The sequence below is a fragment of the Mustela lutreola genome, chromosome 13, assembly GCF_030435805.1.
Source record: "Mustela lutreola isolate mMusLut2 chromosome 13, mMusLut2.pri, whole genome shotgun sequence".
Lineage (NCBI taxonomy): Eukaryota > Metazoa > Chordata > Mammalia > Carnivora > Mustelidae > Mustela > Mustela lutreola.
Genome location: NC_081302.1, coordinates 68,209,297 through 68,236,822, shown reverse-complemented (window position 1 = coordinate 68,236,822; position 27,526 = coordinate 68,209,297). Strand labels below are relative to the sequence as shown.

General features: G+C 39.0%; 2 protein-coding genes across 2 annotated transcripts in view; one reads left to right on the top strand and one right to left on the bottom strand.

Annotated features, from left to right (window-relative positions):
• Window positions 1-1,622: 1,622 nt before the first annotated feature.
• On the top strand, window positions 1,623-10,738 carry RFXAP (regulatory factor X associated protein). The gene is made up of 3 exons (XM_059144308.1): window positions 1,623-2,413; window positions 7,066-7,173; window positions 9,263-10,738. The coding sequence occupies exons 1-3, from the start codon at window positions 1,931-1,933 to the stop codon at window positions 9,371-9,373; spliced, it is 702 nt and encodes a 233-aa protein (XP_059000291.1). The 5' UTR covers window positions 1,623-1,930; the 3' UTR covers window positions 9,374-10,738.
• Window positions 10,739-18,904: 8,166 nt separating this feature from the next.
• Window positions 18,905-27,526, bottom strand: part of SMAD9 (SMAD family member 9) — a 74,608-nt gene continuing 65,986 nt past the window's right edge. Inside the window, 1 exon segment of the mRNA XM_059143936.1 lies at window positions 18,905-22,458. Coding sequence (XP_058999919.1) covers window positions 22,315-22,458 — 144 coding nt within the window. The 3' untranslated portion in view covers window positions 18,905-22,314.

The following is a 27,526-nucleotide window of genomic DNA, read 5'->3' as shown; positions in this document are numbered from 1 at the left end:
TTCACTTGTTCTTCATTGATGTAAGCAACTACTTTGCTGACATCACGGTAGTTTTCAAATACTGAAAGAATATTTATTTCCTCAATTTTGGGAAGCTATTGACAATGTGACAGCCACAGATCAAATGTTTTAAGTTGAATCTTTGTTAACATTTTTACAATCCCTTTAAGTCTGAAGACAATCGGACATTTAGTAAATCGAGCTCCGTTTTGTTTCATTTGGCAATTTCCATTGTGTAAATACTCTTACCATGGCTAGTTTCAAGCAACCACTGTGACATCAATGTATGCAGAGCTGAGAGGTGCAGTATCACATCACTCCATAGTATTTCCACATACAGATACAATAGACATAACTATTCTTATAAGCGTTGCTACAGTAAAACACTGTAACACAATTAGAAAGTGGTAAGTTTTGAGGCTTTTAACTTTTGTTTTGAACATAATTTAACTTTTAGAAATGAAGGTGTTTAGACTCCAGCTCATTAAACTCCTGATATTTTCACAACTGGCTCTCATCCACCGGGTCTAGCACACCACTGACCGCGCCTCTGGCCACCGAGAAAGCCACAGCTCACACCGGCTCTCACTAACTCGGCCTGGTCACAACAGGACGGTGCCACCCAGGTCTGTCGAATTCCTAACTTTCTCCCATCTACCGTGCCTCTCTTTGAAATGTAGCTGGTGATCTACTCACACATGCACACCCAAACACCTTAATGTGAGTGGACTTATTGGTTGGAGAGCCTTGCTTTCCTTAGCAACAGGTGGAATGCAAAACCCGACTACGCAAGGAGGAAGGAATACTTGGAAAGAGCACAACTACTCGACGGCTTCGTACAAGACCTCGCAGGATCGGTCCCCCCGCGAGATCTGGCTAATTTAAGATTCAACAACCAGCATCTGTGCCACAACTGGTAAAAATGATAGATCGAATATTAAGGGTTTTTTTTTTTTCGTTTGTTATTCATTGCTGCTTTTCGCACATTTTCACTGAATTTAATGAAAACAGTATCAAAGGCTTACCTCAGCGGTCATAGCCAAGGATAAACATTAAAAATCAAATAAATACGTTTCCAGGAGAGAAAAACATATTTATCAAGAACAAATCGCTTAGCTCTCCACACAAATAGAACTTGGGCCCCAGTCTGGCCCACTCCTTCACCACTGTATCTTCAAATCGGCCGCTCTGCCGTCCCTGACTGCTAACAAGCGGTCCCAGGGTGTGACATCACCACATCCCGGCTTCACCTCTCCCCCTTCAGGCAGCTGGGGACAAAATATTAGGACAACTAGCGTCCGAACGCCACAAGTCATAAATCGCTCGGGAACAACTTTAATTTACACTGTGGAGTTCCAGTTCACAAGTGTTTTGAAACTTTTTGAACAGTAGGTTTCAGCAAAAAAAAAAAAAAAAAAAAAAAAAAAAAAAAAAAAAAAAAAAAAGCGCCTTCTTACCCAGCGCCCGGGACACTTCAACTTCACACAGAGCCTCCACAGCAGCGGCGGCGCCAGCGAAGCGAGGCGTCTCCCGCCAGCACCAGAGCCGCACATGCGCAGCAGTTCCTTCACTGGCGGCTCAGCCCCGCCCCTCAGAAACGCCAAGTTCCCTGAAAGGCACCCGGCGTGGAAACGCTCACGCGCAGGCGCAGTCGGGCTGCTTTAGCGGAGCCGGAGATATTTTTTTTTTCCTCTCGCGTGTCCTGGGTCTTTGGTTTGCGAAGTGCCGTTGGGCCCTACAGGTGCTGAAGGGCTGGGGTCGTGGACCCCCATAAGGTGTCAGCAGCACGGAGGTGCAGGGTGTTGTCGAGGGTGCGGGGCCGGGCGCTGCCAGCGGCGCGCTCCGCCCCGGGGCCCCGGCCCCTGCTCTGGGCCAGGCCCTGGCTCCGGCCCCCGTCCCGGCCCCAGCCTCGCAGTTTACTCTGCTGGTGATGCATCCCTGCGGAGGGCAGGACGACTCTGCGGCCGAGGGCGTCCTGAGGCAAGCTCCGGCCCTGGGGGACGGCGCCGGTGCAGGCAAGTCCATTAGGTACTTGTGCGAAGTGGCGGGGACTGGAGAGGAGGAGGCAGGGGAGGACGAAGCCGACCTGCTGGACACTTCCGACGCCCCAGGGGGAGGCGAAAGCACCGCTAGTTTGGAGGATCTGGAGGATGAGGAGACCCACTCTGGCGGCGAGGGTGGCAGCGGGGGAGCCCGGAGACGGAGCAGCGGCGGGGGCAGCATGAGCAAGACCTGCACCTTCGAGGGCTGCAGCGAGACCACGAGCCAGGTGGCCAAGCAGCGGAAGCCTTGGATGTGCAAGAAACACCGCAACAAGATGTATAAGGACAAATACAAAAAGAAGAAAAGTGACCAGGCCCTTAACTGCAGTGGGTCCGCCCAGCCTGGCAGCACGGGAAACGTCAGACTGGAGGTATCAGACCTTAGATGGGGTCTTGGGCAGTGGGAGGTGGTTAGAAAAAACTCTAACGCGAAGCGCATTTCCAGCACTACCCCCCGGCTCCCAGATGGGCCAGGTTGCTGGGTCTGGACTTGTGGTTGAGAATTAGTGAGCGCTTGTCCTAAATTAAAGTTTATACACACATGTGCAAATCCTTAACAGTTCTGTTGCATCCTTTGATAGATGAATAAATGTCAATGGAAATGATGTGATACATCAGCAGATCTGTCATTTCAAAGATCTGGGATATGGGCTGGAAGGACAGATAGTAGGTGATTGGTCTGGTTCATTGCTAAAGAAGCAGGCCAAGAGACTTAGGAACCTAGATGAGATTGTACTTTGGAGAAGGTGATCTCTTCCTGGCTTTATTACCCTCCCTATTCACAGCTTACTTTTATCAGTATGCCTATTCTTAGTAAGCCGCTCCTAGTACCCCTATGCTTAGTAGTACTCTGACCTTAGTGTCCTGTTCTCTGTTAATCTTATTCTTTGAACTCTGTTCTCAGTAATTCTATTCTCAGTAGCCTTATACTTAATAGTCTTGTTCTCAGTACTCCCATGCTTAGTACACTGTACTTAATACCTTATTCTCAGTATCCCTGTTCTTAGTACCCTGTTCTCATTAGCCCTTTTCTTAGTGCTCCTAGAAAAGAAAATGGAACAGACCTGTACCCCTGGGGATAAAAATATATGTTTATAAAAAATAAAAAAATTTAAAAAAGAAAAGAAAAGAAAAGAAAATGGAATCATAAAGGGGTGTAATTCTCAGGAAGATTTTTGGAGTTTTTGCTTTGAACTGTGTTGAAGGTTAAAGCCAGTGCTTTGGTGTTGACTTCTGGCCACAAATCTCCATTCCATCATTTTCTGTGTGTGACCTTGAACAGGTTATTAAACTTTTTTAAGCCCAGCTTCTTCCTCTGTAAAATGGGTATTAAAATGGTACCTGGTTCATAATGCTGCAGTGAATATGTGAGGTATTCCATACTGAGTTTGCACACAGTGTCTAGCAGATAGTAAGTCAGTAAACCTTAGCCATTATTATGGTCATTATTAATGCTATACTTTGAAGTTGTTATAGATAAGCAGATATTTCATCCTGTGTGCTTTACTCCGTCTAATAAAAGCTATAATCCCTCTGTACATTTTCTTTTTTTTTTTTTTTTTTTTTTTTTTTTTTTTTTTTTTTTTTTTTTTTTTTTTTTTTTCCTCTGTACATTTTCATTGAAAAGTTGAATTTTATTAAAAATGATCCAGAAAATTTTTTAAACTGAAAGCTATCCTAGGATATATTCTAAAACTCTTTAAAAATTTTTTGTAGTTTTTGCTGGACTTGAACAGCTGCCTCATTGCTAAAATTTTAGACTTTGGAATTGCTTACAAATATGAAGTCCTAAATATTTTTAAAATCTATAGTATTCAGCATGACTATAGTACCTATAGTAATTACTATAGATTAGTATTATTATAGTAATCTATAGTACTCAGCATCACCTACTGATTAGGGTCTGAGTGACTTCTCTTTCCCTTTTATCCCATTGAATCTTAATCTGTTTAGTGTTAAAGGACTTATTTGAGAATCTGATGAAACCTAATGAACTCTTTTCCTAGAAAAATACACACAGGTAGGTATTTAATTTTGCATACACATTACAAAGTTAAGGACCCCTGTGGTTTAAAATCTGTATCCACATTCTTGTAAAATATATTTTACCAAATCTTGGATTATAAGTAATTATGGAAATAAACATTTCACTTATTACAAAATGAAAGTTGGTAAGAGTCATGTTTGCCCTCTGTACATTCCAAATTCACTTCAGAATACAGAGAGAGAAAATGATATAGTTTTTTTCAAGAAAGAAGTACTTTATCTATAGCTACCTTCTTTTAACTGTCTAGCTTTTACATCTACTGTTTAAGGACAATGTATAAAAGGCAAATAGATACTGAATTAAGTCTCCCCCTCTATCTCCCACAAAAAGAACCTTAATAATTTTCCTATTCTAAAATAATTTGCATGAAGAGAAATAACTGCTATAAGCAAAAATTAATACCCAACTATACCATTGTCTTATGTAATGGGGACACTTTACCAGTTCTGAGGAGATATCAAGATCTGTAAGTCTTTATCTTTGTCCAACCGAGTGTAAAGAAAATAACCAACAGTTACCATCAGGATATAATAAGAGCGAACTATATAGTTTTACTTTACTAGCGGAGAGGAGGATAGATCCTTACCGGCTGAGATACTCTGGAAAGGTTTTGCAGAGAAAATATAACTCAGTAGACACCAGAAAGTGTGGGTAATAGTTTAAGCTTAATCAGCTAAGTTTCTTATGTGCCAGGCATGGAGTCTCACACCCTTCAGCAGTGCTACACAGATGCTATATTTTACACACGTGGAAACTAAGGCACAGAGAGAGTAAGTAACTTAGCCTAGGTCATATAGCCAACAAGTACTCAAACCCAAGCAGTCTGATTCTAGAGCCTTCATTCTATCCCCACTCTATATTGCTTCCCTCAAATTTTGGTAGATAAAATAAAGAGAAACACATCTTAGTAAAGGAAGGGAAGTGTGAATACAGAAAACACTTTTGGGAAGAAGCAAGGGGACCATTCTAATGAAAGAATATTTATCTGGAAAATTCATGGAAAATAAATTTGGAAAGAGAATTTGAAGCCAGTTTTTGTATGGTATTGAATGTCAGACTATGGGGTTTGGGTTTGGGGTCTTCAAATGAAGTTTCTAATTAGGAAGTAATAGAAACTCTAATGGGGTGGATTAAAGTTGAGGCCTAGAGATTTAGAGATTATTTAGGAGATCATTATAGTAGGACTGATGAGTGGTAATAGGGGGTCTTTTGTAGTAATCTAAAAGCAATTTAAGGTATTTAAAATCATTTACATAAATCAAGTTAAATAAGGAACAAATGTATATGACATTTAGTCATGCATCTAAAAATTATGCTATAGGAAAGAAACATAAAGGAACTAGGGATAAAAGAATAGACTATGGGAGTGATCATTACCCATAAATATCCTTAAAAGGGCATCATTTGGAAGAAGCAGTAGGTTTATTTTGGGTAGCTCTATGTAAGTAGGACATTAAGTAAAAATCACAAGAGATATGTATTTCAGCTCAGTCGAAATAAAAGTTTACCTAAATGTTGGACTTATTTAAAACTAAACGGGATGCCTCAAAAGTTGGTAAACTCCTTAGGACAAAAGGTGTTGAAAATTTTTGAAAAGGGAAAAGGTGTTGAAAATTTTTAAAAAGGGAACCTCAACATTGTAGAAGTTTGGACTAGCTGACTCAAGGTTATTTCTACTACGAGTTTTTGTGATTTTGTAACATTCACATTGTGAATCTGCGTAGTACTTTGTTTGGAGTTGTGAGAATATAGGGTACTCTGCCATCAAGTCAGTTTCATGATTCCACTTCTTGTGCATATAAAAATGAAATAGTGCCACACATAGTTAATCCTGTGGAAAGAGAAGAAGAAATTATTTTTGTTTTTTTGGGGTATGAGAATGCTCTTTTTATAGTTTTGTTTTTGTTTTTGTTTTTTTTACATTTTGCGGCCTAAAATGTTTAGGGATTGAACATTTTTGTCACATCAGGTTGATAAACTTCCTATAATGAAAGATAGTGGCTATTCTAACAGAACTCAGAGGCCAGTAGAGGGAGGTCAAGAGAAGGAAACAGCTTCAGTAACCACCTGAAGAGCAAAGAGAGAAGAGTAAATTTACATATAGCATGGGTTTATGTAAAACATTTATAATTTTATATTTGCTTAGCCATCATTTTTGGATGTGATCAGTATTGTATCGTGGTTTTATAAGAGTCAGAATATATCTCAGTTAACTCCAGTATTTAGTTATGCCAGGAAAAATGTGAGTTTCTAAGATACTGTCAAGGAACTAGGGATACATATTTGGTAGCTAGGGCTGCTGAGTTTGTTTGGGTAAGGTTATCTCAAAGTATGGTTTTCATTTTAGGATCTAGCTATTTTGTCTATACCAGTGGCAGGAGATTATTTATACCAATGCTTTCCAGTTTTTTCAAAGCCAGTTTGTCATTTTTCTCCTAGTGACTTAACAAATTTTGAAAGCCTTGTCCATTAGTTGCTTCTTTAATATTTTACTGCCTCCCCCCATTTAATTGTTGTTGTTAACTGGATAAAAAACTATCAGTGTTTCTAGCAATAGGTAGATTGCCTTTGAGTATATATTCTACCCAAAGGAGGCGGACTGTTTTGGCCTGGATAGCTTTATCTGAAGAGAATATTCAATTTCCACTTGGCATTTTTTGTAATACTGAAAACAGCTCACAGGTAATTCTTTGCTCCTCCCACCTCTACCCCATTTTTGATTTTGAGACCTTCAAGAGACTGGAGATCTGAGGTTAAAGAAATTGTAGAGGGGTGGGAGTGAAGAGTGTTCTATAAAATTAACTGCCAACGTCTTATCTGTGACTTAATGAGGGCTTTTCCCAAAGTTTTACAGGAACTGGGCAAGAAGGAAGAGAAGCTGAGGACTCATTCATTACATCATTAAAAGCGTACAATCATGGATTATTATTTTATGTGAACTGTTAATCCTGTTTGCATTTTTATCGTTTATCCCAGGAAAGTACAGATAACATACTCTCCATTGTTAAACAAAGAACAGGAACCTTTGGGGATCGTCCTGCAAGACCTACTCTTTTAGAACAAGTGTTAAATCAAAAAAGACTGGTAAGTATCTGTAAAGTACTTACAAATTTATTATCAGAAGTTGTTAGAATTATTTAGAGTTGTGAGATTTTAAAACTTGCTCAACTGGTCATCAGAATGAATTGTTCCTTTGCTAGTACACCCTGGAATCTCATAAAGCTTTCCCAAAACAAACCTTTAATCCTTTATCTTCATAGACTAAACCTTGAATATCTGAGCAAAATGGGGTTTTAAAGCAGACTCTGTACTGAATTCTGTGGTTTGTGGAAGAATGCATTAGTGGTACGGAAATAGAATGAGACCAACATTTAATAGGGGTTCCTATTATAAATTCGCTAAAAGACATCAGAAATCAATCAAAAAAGCAGAGATTTTTCAATAAACATGGAAATAATTGGGTAATAATTTGAAGACAAAAAGAGAATTTAGCTCATCATATCACTATACATCAAACTAAATTCCTGATAAAGGAAAAAAAATACAATTGAGACTTAATCTTAAAAATCTTTTTCTAGCTTAAAAGAAGTAGAAGTATGAGGTAATGAATGCTGTAGTCAAAAATGGTGATAAAAATGCAAACTTCAGGCAGCACCTGGGAGGCTCAGTCGTTTTGGGCGTATGCCTTCTGCTCAGGGCACGATCCCAGGATGCTGGGATGGAGCCTCATAAGGGGCTCCCTGCTCAGTAGGGAGCCTGCTTCTCCCACTACAGCTCCCCTGTGCATGTGTTCCCTCTGTTGCTCTCTCTCTGTCATAAATCAAATCTTTAAGAAAAAAATGCAAATTTCAAACTAGCATATTGGAAAAATATTTGCAGCACATATAAGACACTGTGGTTAAGATGGTTGACATTTTTAGTTTACAAAATATTCATAGAAATTGATGAGGAAAAAATGTTGGCTTCACTACATTGCAAAAGTATAAACAGGAATAAAAGCAGAAATGCTACCATGAAGTGATATGAAAAGGTATTAAGTATCAGTAAAAATCACAACAATACAACAAATGAAAACTATTTAAAAGACATCACAGTGATATTGGGGGTTTCATGAAATGGGCACTCTCATTCTATTGGTGGTATTATGTATGTATCAGACCTAGAAAGCAGTTGGGCAATGGTATCAGGAGTCTCAGCAGGAAATAAACCCTATATATGGGTAAAGTTAAGCATGAAGATGTTGCCAGAAATGTAATTATCACAAATAGTAAAATAGTAGTTAAAACAACCTAAATGTTCAATAGTTTGATAATAGTGGAGTAGATTATTGTGCATTTACTTAATAGGATATTGGTACATCTTTACAAAAAATTTTTTATTGAAGTATAATAAATAAGTTTTAAAGAAATAATTAGAAAATGTACTGTGTTCTAATGTTAAGTTTTAAAATCAGTATTCAACGCTAGTATTTCCACCTTGCTCAGTTTATCTTTTTTAATTTGGAGGATCCAAAGTTTATTTCCCTCATCACTTTATAGAAGTATTTTATTTAAGTAAAAGCACACTAACTGTATTCATTATATGACTATATTTAAAAATGGTAGGTGTACAAAACTGTATTAGATCAGTCATATTCTGCCTTTTCTGAAATTTTTGTAATATGCTAATACTATTTTCATTAATACCTGTACACGCACATGTTCTTTTTAATTTCTTCAGAAAGACTTAATAGGCTAGTGGAGAAATTGAATCCTTACATGGATTTCCAACCTGGCATCTAATTGCCATTTTCACACGTGGCCCCTTGTTTTTCTTACTGTGACCTTGGACCAGTGCTCTTCTTGGCTGTTTGCTCTTATGTTTCATAGATAGTATATATGCTGGCATAACATAAAGCATTTCATTTTCTTTGTGTACACAGTCACCGATAAGATTAGGCTTCACCCATTACTGTAGGTTTTAGTATTTTGATGTATGACATCGAATTTTATTATTCTAAGTTTGCAGTTTAATGCAGTGCATCAGGTGCAAATGTGAATTCAGTTTGGGCACATTTTGTTTTGTAAGCATATTGTGCCTTGTGTAGAGACATCAGAGTAATTTTATAACATGAAGGCAATCTACTCCCATAAGAATAATGCTAATAAATATATTTTTTTCCTTTTTTTCCAAGTCATTACTAAGAAGTCCAGAAGTGGTGCAGTTTTTACAGAAACAGCAACAACTATTAAATCAGCAAGTTTTGGAGCAAAGACAGCAGCAGTTTCCAGGAACATCAGTTTGAAGGAATTTACCAAGAAGATCCACATTTTTTTTTATTTTGTTGTAGAAGATGGACATATTTTTATACTAAAGATAGATGGGATTAGATATGCCAGTAAAACATAAACAGTCATTTCCTGTAAATATGTGTGTACATTTTGGGATAAATAAGTATTGCCCTTTGTGCATCTAATCCTTTCAGATTACCATGAATTTGAAGAAACAGTTTATCTTTCCAAAATAACATTAAATTACGATTTTTTTTAAAACAAAGTATTCCTCTTCAGTCATTGTTACTGAAGGTAATGAAGCAGTTACTTTCTGTGGAAGTCACAAAGCTAAGAGATACTAATTTTTGATCATTTAGTTCAGTGGTCTTATCAAGGGGCAGTCAGAAATGGATGGATATGTTTTTAATTGTCACAATGATCTTAAAAACTCCTGGTATTTAGTGAATGGGTCAGGAATCCTAAATGTTCTACAGTGTCTGGAAAGGACTTTCACAACTAATAATTATCTCACCCACAATGTCAGTAATCCTCCTCTTAAGAACACTGATAGTTGTGATACTACTTGTGATGATAAAATGTCATTGGAGCACCTAAAATTGGGTTCTTGAAATAACTTTTTCTTTACAGTTAAGACTGGAGCTGTCAAAGAGGTAAGCATATTTTAAATGTATAAGGAAAATGATCATTGTTAATTATCTATGAAATTAGGATATGCATTTCTTTTCAGAGATGTGCTGGTAAAACCTAGGAGGGGGTTAACTAAGTACACTGGAATGAAAGCATCTCCTAAAGTTGGCTTCTCATTTCATGTTACCTATTAGTGTTTTCTCTTTTAAAGCAGACTTGTGTGTTGAATTTGTAAACAGCATAGGTGTATCTCATTCTACCAATGTCAGGGCAAAAACAATTTTTTAATATTAATTTCCTTTTCAAAAAGAAATTCTGAAAGTAAGAATAACACTTCAGCATTTTGTCAATGTTTTTCAAAATTGAGCTAATTTAATATCGTGTTATTCCTAAAGTAATGTTCAAAGAATGATGATGGGTAATCTGGGTAGATACTTTTTTTCTTGTGTTGTCTCCTAGGAAAACTTAAAAGGCAAACCTACCGATAAGAATAACAAATCAAATGTCAAGAGAGTATTTCCAATGTTAGATAATAAATGTATGTCTCTTAGGTGTAACTGTGCAAAAATGTCTTCATTTCTTGGGTTTTAAACCCTGTAATGTATATCGAGTTAACCTTAGTCGCGGCTGTTCTAAGAAGTACTTAAGGAGAAAATCTTTTTATATTTTAGGTGTTTTGTACCTGTATATCTGTGCAAAAACACAGATTTTACCAAAATTATTCATTAAAGCCCATTGTAGACCTTTCAGTTGTCTGATTCACTTATTCTGTTCTTTAGTTTTTTCATTCTGGATGCAGAGGAATTCATTTATACTTGTTATTAACTATTAGTTCTCTTACTCATGGTTTTGGAACCTTTATTGAATCCCTACAGTGTTAAGTTAAACTTTATAGTGGGGAAAAAAAAAAAAAGTAAGGGGCACCTGTGTGACTCAGTCAGTCACACATCTGCCTTTGGTTCAGGTCGTGATCTCAGGGCCCTGGAATCAAGTCCCACATGGTGCTTCCTGCTCAGAGGGGAGTCTGTTTCTCCCTCTGTCCCTTTCCCTGCTTGGGCTCACTGGCTCTATCAAATAAATACACAAAACTTAAAAAAAAAAAAAAAAAGAAAGAAAAGAAATCAGCTTATCTTTCAAGTGGAATAAGAGGGATCGGAAAGGAGGGGCAAGTAATAGGCCAGAATGCTGAATTAAAATAAGAGGAATTGAATTTATGTATAAATAAACATCTATCTCAGTATATGCTTACAGACAGCTCATTAATGAAACATTATGGTTTTTACTTATTTTAGGTAGATTTACTGCAGTGCGTCCCCACGTGTTTATCCCTTCAGGTACTCCAGACCTGTGCAATATAACTGACACTTCTCCCACCCAGAAGTTGACTTTATTCCTCTATCCCTTAAATCTGAAGGACTGGCCTTGTGACTTGTGTTAGCCAACAGAATGAAGAAGAAATAATATGTGCCAGCTTTGAGTAGATTTCCAAGACTTTGAACCCTTCTACTTGTTCTTTTAGAGACCTATTCCGCTGCTGTGGTGAACAGCCGGACATGTGAGTGAGGCTGTGCTCCACTAGCTCACCCCCAGCCACCCTGCCAGCTGACTGCAGATGCATTTGACCCCAGACCAAATCAACCAGACCTAGCCCAGATTTGCAGAACCCCCCAACTGATCTGTAAACTTGTGAGCAATAATAGCTGTTTATGATTATAAGCCACAGAATTTGGGGGTCCTTTGTTACACAGCATTCTGGAGAGCAGGTAACTGATAGACCTAGCTATATAGTTATTGCTGCCTAACAAATGACCCCCAAATTTAGTAGTTTATTAATTTATTATTATCTCTCATAGTTCTGGATATGATTACTATAGTTTTAAATAGCTGTACAAATGCTATCAAGCTAGGTGCTTGCTTTTGAAGTTTATAGGAAGAAATATTTTTACTAATAAATCTTCATTTCCATATATTTAGCACTTACTTATAGTGCAGTTTCCCCCTGGAGTTTCCTGCCATCCATTCTGAGGCCCAAATGTAAACTTCCCTCACAGAGGTGCATGAAGAAAGTAGATTAGAATCTAAAGACAGCATGACAGAATGATACCAATTTTCTAGCATTTTATAATTTTTTAAAACAATTCTGGTTACTTACTCTTCCAACAATCCCATGGTGTATGCACAACGGTTATTGTGTGGATGCAGAAGCAAGCTTGCAGAGGTTGTCACTTGCTCAAGATTGCACAACCAGCTGGATTCAAATCCAGGACTTTTAAGTTACTCACTGCACACTGTTGTACGTCGTGTGAGCCGTGTACGTAATCATGGGGAGGCCTGCGCAGTTTGAGCATGAACTTCACATTTGACCGTGGAAGTACTATCATAAATAAATAAAGCCTTTGTACACTAACCCTTGAGTTTTGGAATATGTTAAAAGACAAATATTACTTACACCCTAATTATATTACTTTAGAAAGTACTTTCATGTAATAATTCATTTGAACCTCAAGATATGGCAAGTATTATCCCTGTTTTTGGATGAGGAAAGAAAACTCAGAGAAGTGACTTGTAAAACAGGTCTAACTGTTGGATGTAGAGCCAAGACTTGAATTAAATCTTGTCTCCAGAAATGATGCTCTGCCCACAGTAGAGTGTTGTTGCTAAATTAGGAGCTAACACTTCCAAGTGCCTAGTTTCAAACACAGTAGGCACTTAAATATATGCTAAATTTTTTCAAGTCTCTGTATGCACACACATATAATTTTATATAAATACATCAATGTAGTCCTAACGCATGTACTGAGGATTTCTGGTTTAGGTTCTCCCTTTTGTTTAATTTTTTGGTTCCCCACCATCAGTCTTCCATGCACTGCTCACCTTCTAGATAGCCCGTGTCAACAACCTAGCATGTATTCTTCCTTACTTTTACTGTTTTGTGAATCTTAAACACACATATATACACATATAGCAACTTGCAGTTACATAAAAATGTGGGCATATTATACACGTCAGCATATTACTTTTTTATGCTCCAGTACTCAGAAGTCCCCCCAAATCACTTCTGTGGCTCTGATTCATTCCTTTAGATGGCTGCAGAGCATCTCATGATAGGAATGTGTCATCACATTCAATCATTCCACTGTTGATGCCATTCACTTGGTGTCCAGTTGTCTGTCACTATGAACAATGCCTCCTCCCTGTACTGTATCCTTACGTACTGGTGTGCACTGGCAGTTCAATGGCCTTGGAATAGATTTTCATAATTGGGATTGCTAGGTGGAGGGAAATATATAGATATGTGCTTTCTTCAGATACTACATTTCTTTTTCCCCCAAAGTCTCTATCACTGCAAATCTCTTCTAGCAGCAAGGGAGAATTTCTTTTCCTATTTTTGCCAACAAGAATTACTGTTTTTTTTTTTTTTTAACTCTTCCTTGATAGATATGTACTGCTAATTGTTACATTTATTAGCATTTCTCTGAATAGTGGAAAATTTGAGTACCTCTTTATATATGCTTGTTATTTAGATTTGCTCTTCTGTGAATCGCCTAGTCATATATTTAGGCTCCATTTTTCTACCCAATGTGCAAAAGTCTGGTGCATATAATAAAAATTAAGCCTGTATTTTTTTTCAAAAGATTTTATTTATCTGAGAGAGAGAGAATGAGTGGAAGGCGGGGAGGAGCAGAGGGAAAAGCAGTCTCCCTTCTGAGCAGGGAGCCTAAGGCAAGGCTCGATCCCAGGACCCTGGGATCATTACCTGAGCCAAAGGCAGGAAGGAATTTAACCAACTGAGCCACCCATGCAGGTGCCCCAACTCTGTCATTTTTGTTCATATTTCCCCAAATCTAAAATTTGCCTATCTACTTCTTTTATGGTATTTTTGCCACACAAGGTTTTAGATTTTGTAGATTTCAACATATATGACATTTCTTTTGTGGCTTCCAGGTTTCCAGTGTTGGTTTAAAAAATCCAATTTGGGGGGCGCCTGGGTGGCTCAGTGGGTTAAGCCGCTACCTTCGGCTCGGGTCGTGATCTCAGGGTCCTGGGATCGAGTCCAACATCGGGCTCTCTGCTCAGCAAGGAGCCTCTTTCCCTTCCTCTCTCTCTCTGCCTGCCTCTCCGCTTACTTGTGATCTCTCTCTGTCAAATAAATGAATAAAATCTTTAAAAAAATGCAACATATTTAAAAAATCCAATTTGGGAGCTTTCAAATGATTGTTGATTTATAATGTGCTGTTTCTTTGTCTAGAATTAGAAAACATAATTAGTGCAGGTATTGCCAAATGGTCCTAATTTCTTTTGTGTAACTAACTAACATGGAAAATTTTGTATTCTTTTTTTTAATCATTGTGACTCCTTCAGCTTCTCATTTTCTTTAGCTATGAAAATAAATATTATAATCATGACAACAGGTGCCGTTGAATGGCACATAACATTTATTTGTGTTCAGACAACTATTTTTTTAAAAAGGTAACAATTTTATTTTAAAATGGGCTGAACTGCCCCACTATAGAAAAAGGTCTGATTAAAATGATTTTATTGAGTTTAAAGTTAACAAATTTCTTTTAAAACTATTTTAGTGAAGATATTTGAACTGCTTAATAATTAGAGAAGTTGATCTCATCTCCTACTCAGGACATGGACTACTTTCCTCTATCCGCCCAACATTTATTACTTGCCATCCGAATAATCATTTGTAATGTTCAAAAGCATTAGAGACTAATGGTTTTTGTTATTGTATATTGCAGCAAAAGAAACAAATCTTCCATCTTCATAGCTTTACCCTAGTGATACAGAAATACATGCAAGCTTTCTTTTCTTTCTTTCTTTTTTTAAGACTATTTATTTATTTATTTATTTGACAGACAGAGATCACAAGCAGGCAGAGAGGCAGGCAGAGAGAGAGAGAGAGGAGGAAGCAGGCTCCCCGTGGAGCAGAGAGCCTGATGCAGGGCTGGATCCCAGGACCCTGGGATCATGACCCAAGCCAAAGGCAGAGGCTTCAACCCACTGAGCCACCCAGGCGCCCCACATGCAGGCTTTCTTAAGATTTGTAAAACAACCAGAAGTTATAACTAGTGAGATTTTGTTTTCCTCTCTTATGATTGTACTTTGTATCATTTACTGTCCTCAAATTGGAACCACAGTCAGCACTAATAAGATTTTATACCAGTTGCCTTTGAAGATCTAATAACAAACAGGATATATTAATAGTATTATATTAATATTAAGCATTTGCACAAAAATGTATTACTACTTATTATAATTATATAATTTTATATAATTATATAATTATATAAAAATACACATAAATACCTGAATTTCCTCATCATGTTGAACAGACTCATCTATGAGGGAATTGTAACTGGGACAGCATTACAGAAAGTGAAGGAGTCTAAGTCTTGGAGAACTATCAGTATTTTTCAAAGAGCATCATCAAAAGTTGTCTGCTACTATGAAAACTCAGGTTTGCTTTCAGCAGGGTAGTACTCAGAGATCCTTTTTTCTAGGCTCCTATTATATTTACAAAGCTGATCTTTTCTTTCTAGAAGAGACTTTGGCAGGGGGCGGGATGTGCTGGGTGGCTCAGTCGCTTAAGCAACCTACTCTTGGTTTCCACTCAGGCCATGATCTCAGGGTTGTGAGGTGGAGCCGGGTGTCCAGCTCTGCAGCATGGAGTTGGCTTGAGTCTTCCCTCTCCTTCTCCCTCTCCCTCTGCTCCTCCCCTGCTTGCACTCACACTCTCTAAATAAATATATATACTTTTTAAATAAAATAGACTTCATGGCATGAACACCTTGCCTTTTGTGTTAGTGAGTGGACCCTTGTGTCCAGGAATGTGCCTGAGAAAAACCAAACATTCCTCCCAATCCAAGCACTCTTTTCTCTTCCTTACAATGAGACAATATGTTACCAGGTTTCCAGCGTCTCTTCTATGTATCATTCATGCAGCAACAGTCAAAACTGTCCTTTACTCACTAGTCCCACACGTTTGCTGCCTGTAAATAGGGCATAAAGTCCATCCAGTATCTCATTTCTTGAACGCTTCTGGCTTTGTCTGCAGTTGGAAAATGACGATAGCCCCTGGCCAGAATGGGCATTGCCTATTCTAAACCAGTATGAGAACTTAAAACTGAGGCACGTGGAGCAACTCTCACATGCTCACTTTGGAGAGGAAGGCTGGGTGCTTTCTGACCAACAAGCACTTGGGCCTAAACTCCACTAGATGCAAGGTGAAGCCAACACAGCAACACAGGACCAGCAGTGTCCTCAGATACCAGTGCTACTTTTCTGTCTACACTGTACCCTCGCTGTGAAATGGAATAGCTCACCTCTGCTATTAATAATTGGAAGCAGGAACTGATCTATTTCTAGCATCCAAAATAGCAAGCCTTCCCACGTAGTCTAGGAGACAGACACAAGTATTTTGAACCGAGATCTCCTATGTAACTAATGAACTGGCATATCACCTTGAGTCTGAATACTCATCAAAATCAGAGTAGCAACCACGCCAGAATACATGGGAAGTGCTTTCAGACAGGCATGTCCAAACTTGGTGAGAAGCAGCTACTCTCACCTCCTTTTCAGCTCCTTCTCACCTCGCAGGCAAAGTTGGAACTGAGCAGTTGCAACTCCTGGTTGCCCCATCAGAATTCCTTATGCTTCTTTCTAATCTTTACTGAAATTCACATTTTGAAAATAAGTGCTAGGACTAAAAACAATGATAACTGTTTAACTGTCAAAGCTACCTTTCTTTGCTACCGCAGGCAACTGAGTTACTATTTCCAAACTAAATCATATGCATTCTTCTCTTACCCCACCAGTAGAGCAAGGTCACTGGACAGGCAATTGGAGGCTTGCAATTATTTTATTTCAAAGAGAAATGAGGGGAGCCTTGGTGGCCCAGTCAATTAAGCATCTGCCTTTGGCTTAGGTCATGATCCCAGGGTTCTGAGATGGAGCCCAATAACGTTGGGCTCCCTGCTCAGCGGGAAGTCCGGTTCTCCCTCTACCCTGTACTCCCTGCTCATGCTCGCTCTCTCTAGCCTGTGCTCTGCCTCTCAAACAAATAAATAAATAAATATAAATAAAATATTTTTTTAAAAAAGAGGAGAAATGAAATAATTGCTAATTTTAAAAAAGAGGAACTGGATACAAATATCATTTCTGCTTTTACAATGTGAATCCCAAATGCCTTTCTAAACAATAGCTGGAAAATGATGAACATGAATAGATACAGCCCTTGCCCTTCAAGAGCTCCCAGTCTGGTAGACAGTTGGACAAGTAAACGGTGTGGTGCAGGAAGTAATAACTGACCACTGAAGAGCACAAATATGATAGCAGCACAGAGAGCAGGCATCCAACCTGGTTTAGGAGGGTCTCGGGTTACTTGCTAAGGCAAATGATGGGGAGGAAGAAAGTTGGATTGGCCCAGAAGCCTTACCAGGTACCCACCCAGGGCCTGATGGAGATGTTGCTGTTTGTTCCCCCAGCAAGCTGCCACAACCAACAGTGCACTGACCTTGGCTGGCATACTTGTTCATCTTCCTCCACAAACTTGTAAATTCCTTTTAAAGGCAGAAACTGGGGACACCTGGGTGGCTCAGTTGGTTGGACGACTGCCTTCGGCTCAGGTCATGATCCTGGAGTCCAGGGATCGAGTCCCGCATCGGGCTCCCAGCTCCGTGGGGAGTCTGCTTCTCCCTCTGACCTTCTCCTCGCTCATGCTCTCTCTCACTGTCTCTCTCTCAAATAAATAAATAAATAAATCTTTTAAAAAATAATAATAAATAAATAAAGGCAGAAACTGTTATCTGTCATTGCATCTACATTGGCTGACGTATATGAACCATCTGATAAAAGAATATGCACAGGTGGGATGCCTGGGTGGCTCAGTGGGTTGGGCCGCTGCCTTCGGCTCAGGTCATGATCTCAGGGTCCTGGGATCGAGTCCCGCGTCGGGCTCTCTGCTCTGCGGGGAGCCTGCTCCTCCTCTCTCTCTCTGTCTGCCTCTCTGCCTACTTGTGATCTCTCTCTGTCAAATAAATTAATTAATTAATTAAAAAAAAAAAAGAATATGCACAGGTTTCTAGGATGAAAATATCCCCTCTCAAAGATAAGTCAATGTTTAAAGATTGTCTTGTATTTCTATGCCATGATATATTAAAAACAATCTGTATAGTTAGTGTTTGAAATGCCAATACCAAATATTAGAGGCAAGAACAGGGTCAGGAACCATGAAGATGCAAAAGCAGACAAGATGTAATCATGGTTCTCCATAAACTCACAGCTGAAATGGGAGGTCTCATAATCCCTGCCTACATCTGAACCACAACAACCTTTCATTCATTTACAGTTTTGAAGTCCACAAATACCTCTTTGAATAAAGGGTGCATTTCTTAAAATGATTAAAAAAAAAAAAAAAGGAAAACTTTGATCAAGTTTAATGAGAAGGCTAAGCTTTCTTGAAATATTGACACATTTTCCCCCCTCCATTTTAAGACTAGAAGAAAATGGAGGGAATTGAGAATTTCCTCCTGGATTTTATTTTATTTTTTCCTCATCAGTCATTTTTAGCACCTTTCCTGATACATAATATGTATGTACAATGAACAGATGTTTACAAGAATAAGATAGTTCCTTCCTTTATATCACAATATCACTTAATATTTACCACTACCCAGAAAAAAAGCTCCTATGGTATCCTCTCTAAAATTACCACAAAGTATCTCCAAGACTCTATGCTTAATGCTGGGGACACCAAGATGTTTAATTCAAAATCATTACTTAATTTCTCTATAGCATATTGGATTTTAAAAGCATCTCATTTTCAAAATAAGATGGTTTAAGATCACCTAAAATCCATAGGCAGTGACCTTTTTATGATGTTTATAGGGAAAAATGAGCCAGAAACATATAGGTACAGTATTGTTTATTATAAACAATCACATAACAGTATGAGTGTGCATTTGAAGGATAATTGAAGCCTAGATATGATCGACAAAAGCACTATTTAAACAGAAATAGTTTCTTGTTGGTTTGTGTTACATTAATTTAAACATATGTCAGAATCCTCCAGTCTTGTCATACGGTTCAACTGCTAAAATCATAACAGGGGAAGACAAATTTGGAATGCACGTTATAGTTTGCTTTAGTTGTTGAATACATATATCCAAATACTCAGGACATATTCAAAATTAAACAAGTGCTTAAAGTCTAGCAGGTGATGTTTATAAAATGCTTTTGTTGTCGCATTTAATCCCTTAGAAGAAAATGAAAAAGGGATTCTAAGTGCTAGTGCTATTTTGTTGTTCAACTTTTCCTGATTTATACTGAATGTTAAAAAAACATAAAAATAAAAAAGGTAACTGTTGAAAAATGACATCTTTACAGTTCTAAAACACTGGCAGATAGTAAAATATCATCTAAATAAAACAAACTTCTCATATCTCAATTTTTAAACAGGAAAAGAATAGAAAACAGGCTTGAACAACACAGAAAATGTTCTGGGTCTCAAGAGCAGGCTAAAACATTGTTCTCTACTGCACGACCCTTGTCCATGGCAACCTTAAAAATGTGTGGCGTTGTTGGTGCCTTTAAAATGGCTTAGCACATCCCCTTCGCTAGTTATCCTCTAAAAGAATGTTATCACATTTTTGGGGGGACTGTCCATCTCAAGGAATGAATGCTACATGAGCAAACTTGGAAGTCTGAAAAAAAAAAAAAGGTACATTACAACTTTGGACAATTCCTGACAGCAAAAACGTTCAAAGGCTGATGAGAAGGTGACTAGTTACAGTGACCAAAGGGTTAACTTTTCTGAATTTCACTCCTATCCGAATATGGACTTTTGGAGAGACAGGACCAGTGATGATGCAAATGTACCACTTTAATCATTTGTTTTTCAAAGGATGAGCACAGGCTTCCTGGAATATTTTGTCCTGGTTTTACCAAACCTGCATGGCCATCCAGGTTACTTAATTTTTAAATGTAATTTATAAGCAACCAGTTATGATTAATTCTACAAAGGCATAAGGTTATCGCTACCAGGGGATGAGTTTGAGCATTTGTGAAGAGATCAAAAAAGCTATGTTCGCTCTCTTGAGAAAAATCATGTGTCCTTATGCTCTCACAGAGCTGTACTCATGTGAGGAAGACTCACTGTATTAATGCCTTTTCCAAGAAAAGAGGAAAAGGGAAAAACCTGGAAAACAGGGAAGTCAGGGGAGAAAACAAACAACTTTGGGGCACGGAAGAAAAGTAGCATTTCTCCAAGGAAGACTTCATCTCTTACCTGATTGCTCAAAAGAGAAGGGAACTAAGTTTCAAAACAGAAATAATTAAGAAAGGAGTTACATCTTTCTGAGCAAAGGAAAGATCATAGGTTTTGTTGTGTTTTAAAAGTTCTGAAACATGAAGATGTCTACACAGGTTTACTAACGGACTCTTAGCTCCAGAGCCTGGGGCTGCTTCTGGTTTGCATCTGATTCCACAGTTACCCAACACTGTACCCAGCCCATACAGGGGCACAATACATAGTTGTTGAACCAAGGAACTACGGGGTTCTCTAAACACTAAATGGACCACCTAGTTTTAACGTAGAATGTACTGTTTTCTATTGCATATATGAAAGTTTCTATTAGATAACACTAGTTCTTACAAGAGGTGACAGTAGCAGCTGACTCGCATATCTTTTTCACAGGATCATTTCTACCTTGAATACGATTTAATGAAAAGCAACTATTGTGTGCGCTAAAGCTAAAAAGAGTTGACAGAATGCATAAATGAAGAAACCTCTTGGATTACTGAAGTACCGTCTGTTACAAGCATAATTACCTTCTTAAATTATACATTTTTAAGAGGGTGTGAAATATTTTTTGAAGCAATGCAGTGTTTAGTGGGTGGGAATTATATATATATATATATAAAATATATATATATATATTTTATATGAAAGTACCTAGAAATGTGGGGAATTTTCCTCTCCTCTCTTTATCATCTGAGAGTAAATAAGAACAGGTTTTTAATGCCATATATATCTATTTTTTAAATGTTCCTTTCTTCAGTACCACTGTTCCCCAGAAATTACAGGGGTTATGAAATTATTATTCTATTGAGGAAGTTATTTCCATGTATGAGGCTTCAGCTTTGTAAGAGGTTAACAGCCATGACCAGCAGATCGAGACACCAAGTTACGTAACCCATAAATGTGACTCCAGCAATGTGTCCGGATTCTCTCAAAGGCTTCACCACCGTTTTAGTCATCTGTAAATAGTATGTGCCAACATGTAGGCAAAAGGAGTGCCCTCGCCATGAAGTCTTCTAATGGGAATGTGAGAAGGTGTGAGAAAACATCCAATGCTTTCGCCCAACCCTCTTCCTTTACTGCTCCTTCCCCACCTCGAATTTATACACAAAGTCCTCTAGCTCACTGGGCAGACTCAGATGTCTGCCAGACTGCTTGAGTGGAATAACCAGGAAAACAGGGGCCCGATTTCCAATGTGGAAAGCAAGAGTCTTCCTGGGTGATTCTTGGACTAAGTTCTGGTCTTACTTTGCAATTTGGGAATATAGCTCATTTCATGGCATTTTCATATGAATATTCCCATGTATTAGACTCATTATTTTCTTCTTAATAGTGGTGGATCATGAGGCAACATGACTCCCAGCTTCACAGTCTCTTTTCCAATCACAGTTTAAATTTGTTTCAAATGTACCATTAATATCAGCACCATAGTTCAGCTATAGGTATTTCAACTTGGGAAATAATTTACGTGACTTATCTTACATAACTAATTTTACAAGCTTGGTGTTTTTCTGTCCCCCTTCTTGCCAACAGCACTAAAAGTGAGATTGTTTAAATGCTATGGGTTTGACTGCTTTCTTTTGTCTGAAAGCGTTACTTGCTCTGGTGCTGCTCGTACCCCAATTTGTAAGATACAGTTTCGATATTTTTCTGATAGGCCACACAACATACCTTATAATGACATGGCTGACTAACGCTGCCCTTTCTTTCTGCCAACATTTTTCAAATTCTATCGACACGGTTGCTTTTCCTTTGTTTCCTCCCACAAAAGAAGCTGCTTCTTATTATAGCATTGGCATGAAAAACCTGCTTTCCTAATCACGTTGTGCGGGCATCAGGTTAACTAGAAATTCTAGTGCAAATTAACTGGTGATAAAAAAAAAATGAAGAGTATATATTATATGTATTTACATTATGTACTTAGAAACTTCAGTTAGTTGCAAATCTGAAATGGTATCTAAGCCACTGCCTGCAATAGCATTTACTCTACAGAACTGTGGATTAAGACATGACCGGCTGTTAAGACACTGAAGAAATCGGGTTATGTGGAGAGCCCATCTGAGTCAGAACTTTGTCCAACCACTGCAGTGGTCCATGAAGATGAATCTCAATCCAGCAGGGGGTACTCGTGACATCCTGGCGATGATACTCCGCTCCCCAGCCCTGGAAAGCAAGAACAGAGCCCAGAGTGATGGCGGCAGACTTTCGGTCAGCCTCTAGAGGTGAGAGATAGACATCAGTACGTAGAGCCCACGCGCCAGAGCAGCTCCTGAGACCCTGGGAAAGCGTGCCCTCCATCTTCCTGTAAGCACAGGACAATTTGTGCATCAACCAGACACCCGAAGAGGAGTCCAAATCAAAGGATTCCCTCAGGGCTCACAGCTCAACACATGGACCTAGAGGGGTCTGGTCTCTAGGCACACCGGAAACACTGGCAAATCATTCTCTCTTCCACAAGGGAAGGGGCCTGACTTTATGTTCGACCCCTTCCTGCTGAAGACAATGTTTTGCACAAAATGGATGCTCACTACAGACCAGTGACTGGATCTCAAAGGTGTAAAGACAGAAGTGAGGGTGTTCTTGATTACTCTGGGTTGGTTTACAAAGCTTTTTTCTCCTCTCTCTCTTTTAGGCTCACTTTTGGCAATTTCCCATTTATTACCATTCACAGAAGAGACAGTAAAAATAAGTAAAAAATAAATTTGCCTATCTTTATTCTCTGTACATTATACATCAGGGACAAGTTATTTTAAAAATAAGAAACATCACACATCACTGTTATTGGGAACAGTGACTATCTGTAGTTCTTAAAAAATTAGATTTCAACACAACCATGCTGCCTGACCAACACTTCACATTCGTGAGCACAAGCCTCAAGTGCCCCTCTTGATGCCACCTGCAATGGAATGACTGTCCCCGAGTCACTGTGCTCTCCCACTCCTCCCCACACCCCAAATGTCTGCTCACTCCTGCTCCTTTTCCCCAAAAGCTCTAACACCTACTCCCCAGTCTGTTTGTGAATGATAACTTCTTTTTAAAATTCTTTATTTAAATTCAATTTAGTTAACATACACTGTATTATTAGGTTCAGCGGTAGAATTCAGTGATTCATCAGTTACAACACCCAGTGCTCATTCCATCAAGTGCCCTCCTTCATGTCCAACACCCAGTTACCCCATCCCCCTACCCACCTCCCCTCTGCCAACCCTCAGTTTGTTCTTAAGAGTTCAGCATCACTTATGGCTTGCCTTCCTCTTAATTTTCATCTTATTTTAACAAGACGTAAAGCAATCAGAAGAGTTTCCACAGCACCTGTGCCAACACACTCACCCTTTTGACTTCTCAGCACAGATTAATTATCCGCACTTCCAAATAAGCCAGTCCATCCAGTTGTGCATAAGACTCAAATGCCTTCCCAAGGACATCATTCCCACAAATCTCCCCATTCTTCCCTACAAGATTTTGTTTTATGCTGGATCATTCCCATCTACATAGGAACATGCTGAAATTTCTCCCATCTTCAAAACACTTCTGCTGACCCTACCACTGCCACCACTTACTGCTCTATATCTTTGACTTCCTTTCTAGCGAAAATCCTCAAACAAATTGTCCATACTGGCTGTACCAATTCCTCTCCTCAGGGCTCTGTCCTAGAAGCTTTGATCTTTGTTGGTTTTTGTTTTTTTTTTTTCCCCAAAAAGATTTTATTTATTTGACAGAGATCACAAGGCAGAGAGGCAGGCAGAGAGAGAGGAGGAAGCAGGCTCCCTCCCGAGCAGAGAGCCCGATGCGGGGCTCGATCCCAGGACCCTGGGATCATGACCTGAGCTGAAGGCAAAGGCTTTAAACCCACTGTGCCACCCAGGCGCCCCTGATCTTCTCTGTTTAACTCAAACATTGGCAGTTCCATCCAGGCTCATGGATAAATACTGTGCAAACACTGACAATTCCTAAACTGACATCTCCAGCCCAGCCCTCTCTCCCTAAATCCAGACTGGTACCTCTGTCTCCTTCTGTGATGTCTGACCTCTGCTTTGACACGTGTCAGACATCACAGAGGTATTCTCACTAAAACTGAAGGTTTTACCTTCTATCTACACCTGATCCACCTGTATCTTCTCCCTCCCGGGTGGGGGCAACTTTATCTCTTTAACTCCTCCTTTCACCTTCCCCCATGGAATCACCTGCACAACTCAGAATCCTTCCCCTTCTTACACCTTCTATGAGATTGCTCCCCCTAGTGGGCACAACCATCATCTCTCATCTGAATACTGCAATAGCCTCTTAGCTGGTCTCTACTTCCATGCTTGTCTGCATGACATCTGCAAATCACATAGCAGCGGCAGTGATCTTTTAAATGTTTAAGTCAGGGGCACCTGGGTGGCTCAGTGGGTTAAGCCTCTGCCTTCGGCTCAGGTCATAATCCCAGGGTCCTGGGATCAAGGCCCGCATCAGGCTCTAGGGAGCCTGCTTCCCACCCCCACCCCCACCCCGTCTCTGCCTACTTGTGATCTCTCTGCCAAAAAAAAAAAAAAAATCTTAAATATTTAAGTCAGATCATGAAATCCTAGGCTCAAATCCCTTCAGAGGCTTTCCATCTTTTTAAAATAAAAGCTGAAATCCTGGGGCACCTGGGTGGCTCAGTGGTTTAAAGCCTCTGCCTTTGGCTCAGGTCATGATCCCAGGGTCCTGGGATGGAGCCCCAAGTCGGGCTCTCTGCTCAGTGGGGAGCCTGCTTCCTCCTCTCTCTCTGCCTGCCTCTCTCCCTACTTGTGATCTGTCTGTCAAATAAATAAATAAATAATCTTTAAAAAAAAAAAAAAAAGGCTGAAATCCTTGCGTTGGATCCCACCCCCAGCCCCACCCCCGATCCCTGACTCATGCTCCAGGCACCCAGGCCTCCTTGCTCCTACAAATGTCAGGGTAAGCTCTTGCTGTAGGGTTGGCCTTTCCTCTGTGCCTACTGCTTCCCCTCCAGATACCCTTACGACTTGACTACCCCGTCTCCTTTAAGTCCCCATGGAGGTCCACCCTGTCTATCTTTATAAAACTTGCAACTGACCCCTACCCCAGCACTCCAATTCCCCATACTCTGCTCTGTTTCTCTTTCCATTCACGTTCTTTATTATAGCTGTTGTTTACTGCTTGTCTCTGCCTTCTGGAATATTGATTCCATGAAGGCAGTGATTTTGAGTAATCTCTGATATATCTCAATTCCTAGAATGATGCCTGGTGTGACCCAGAGTAGGTGCTCTGGGTCAATATCTTATTGACTGACTGACTGAGTCCTAGAATCAGTAAAAATCAAAGCTAAAAGATGCCTTATAGATGATCTAGTCCATCCCCTCTCAGTGGAAGCCACCAGTGTTTAGTCCTATAATTTCTTTTTTTAAATTTCAATAATGTGTTTTATTCAATTCAATCTATCTAAAATATTATCCTATCAACACATAATCGATATGAAATTACTAATGAGATATTTTACATTATTTTTATCTGTACTGTCTTCCCCCCCAGCCCCAGTTTTGTTGAGATGTAATTGATATATACTGTGTCAGTTTTAGGTGTACACGCAATGACTGGATATACATACATTGCAAGATGACCACAATACATTTAGTTAATATCTATCACCTCACATACTTACCCATTTTTTCCCCACGATGAGAAATTTTAAATTTCTTTAAACTGATTGTCTGTTGCAACATTATTAACTGTTTTCTGTGAACTGTATAGCTTTATGAAATAGATCTAGCTTATCTTAGGACAATCAGATGTCTATGCAAGCTTACGTGACAGTGAAATAATTACCTCTGATGTACTGGCATTTCATCCTAACTTTAAAAACACGGACCTGGAGAAAATAACTAGGAGTCAAATGGTTGTTTATTAATGGCAATTTAATGCCCTCTGCTGGTTCCAAAGCATCAGAACATTTAGAAAGATCTCCAGGTATTTGCTAATAGCTTTACAATATAAAAATGCTTTTAAAGCTTAGCAGTAAATTTGCTTTGTCATCATGAAAGAAAGGGTTTCAAAAAGCCATTTTTTAAATTGGAAACTATATTCTTATTTTTTAAATAAGTACTAAAATTATAAATACAATAAAAATAAGAGTATAGAAAAATAGGACAACTTTTTTTCATGGTAATCTTAAAAGATTAACAAATTTTACTGTGAAAAAAACCTGGAACAATCTATACCGATTTCCTGGGTGGATATGTGACAATGTGAAAACTGTCACATAGACCCAGAGAGTCTGATACACAAGCTAAGATTTTGAAATTTCAGAATTATTCGCAACTGCTTTGCAAGAGATGAAACAGCCAAAGACTTCAGTGTGCAAATCCAGTGGGTTTTCCTTCCCACTAACTTCCTCAGTTCTCCGAAGCCTTCACATCAACGTTAGTAAAATCTAATTCAAGAAATTCAATAAATATTCATAAACAGAACAGCTACTACTCGCTCAGAATTAATCAAACCCAACATAATATCTATCCCAATTTGTTTATGCCTTTATGGGCATAAACTTATGTAAAGCAGCTTGTATTAGAGCCACTACTGTCTGTTCTGTAGCTTTTTTATAAATATGATATCTTCTGTTGACCTGTATGCTTTCTAAGAGTAAGAGCAATGTTTTATTTAAATCAGATAAATTCAATATTAACTGACAGATAACAGTGCTCAGCACTTTGAGAGATGAGAAAAAAAAAAAAAAAACTTTGTGGCATTAAATCCTATAAAATCATCATTGTCACTTTATCTTCCACATGAAAAAAATCAGATAACCACCTTGTTTTTCCTTCAAAAGTAAAATCTTTTAGAATTTTCTTAGGGGCGCTAGGAGGCTCAGTTGGTTAAGTGGCTGCCTTCAGCTCAGGTCATGACCCAAAGTCCTGGAGCCCCGTGTTGGGCTCCCTGCTTGGGAGGAAGCCTGCTTCTCCCTCTCCTACTCCCCCTGCTTGGTTCCCTCTCTTGCTGTGTCTCTGTCAGATAAATAAATAAAATCTTAAAAGAAAAAAAAATTTTTTTTCTTGTAATTGCTGAACGAGAGTGGATACTCCTGGAGGAGCTCTTCCTAAAAATACCTGAACAGAGTTCCAAAAGAAACCCCCCAAAGCAAGAACAACAACCCTGTTTCCTACTCGAATGGGCGGTATAGACGCCACACACCCAAGGGATGCTTTTTGGTTTGTCCTCTTCTATCTTACTATCTGAAAGCAAACATCCT

Excerpts from the sequence above, each read along its gene's own strand:
- RFXAP (XM_059144308.1), top strand. The coding sequence starts at position 1,931 with ATGCATCCCTGCGGAGGGCAGGACGACTCTGCGGCCGAGGGCGTCCTG. Across the intron at positions 2,414-7,065 it reads CGGGAAACGTCAGACTGGAG|GAAAGTACAGATAACATACT; the intron begins GTATCAGACCTT and ends CGTTTATCCCAG. Across the intron at positions 7,174-9,262 it reads TGTTAAATCAAAAAAGACTG|TCATTACTAAGAAGTCCAGA; the intron begins GTAAGTATCTGT and ends TTTTTTTCCAAG.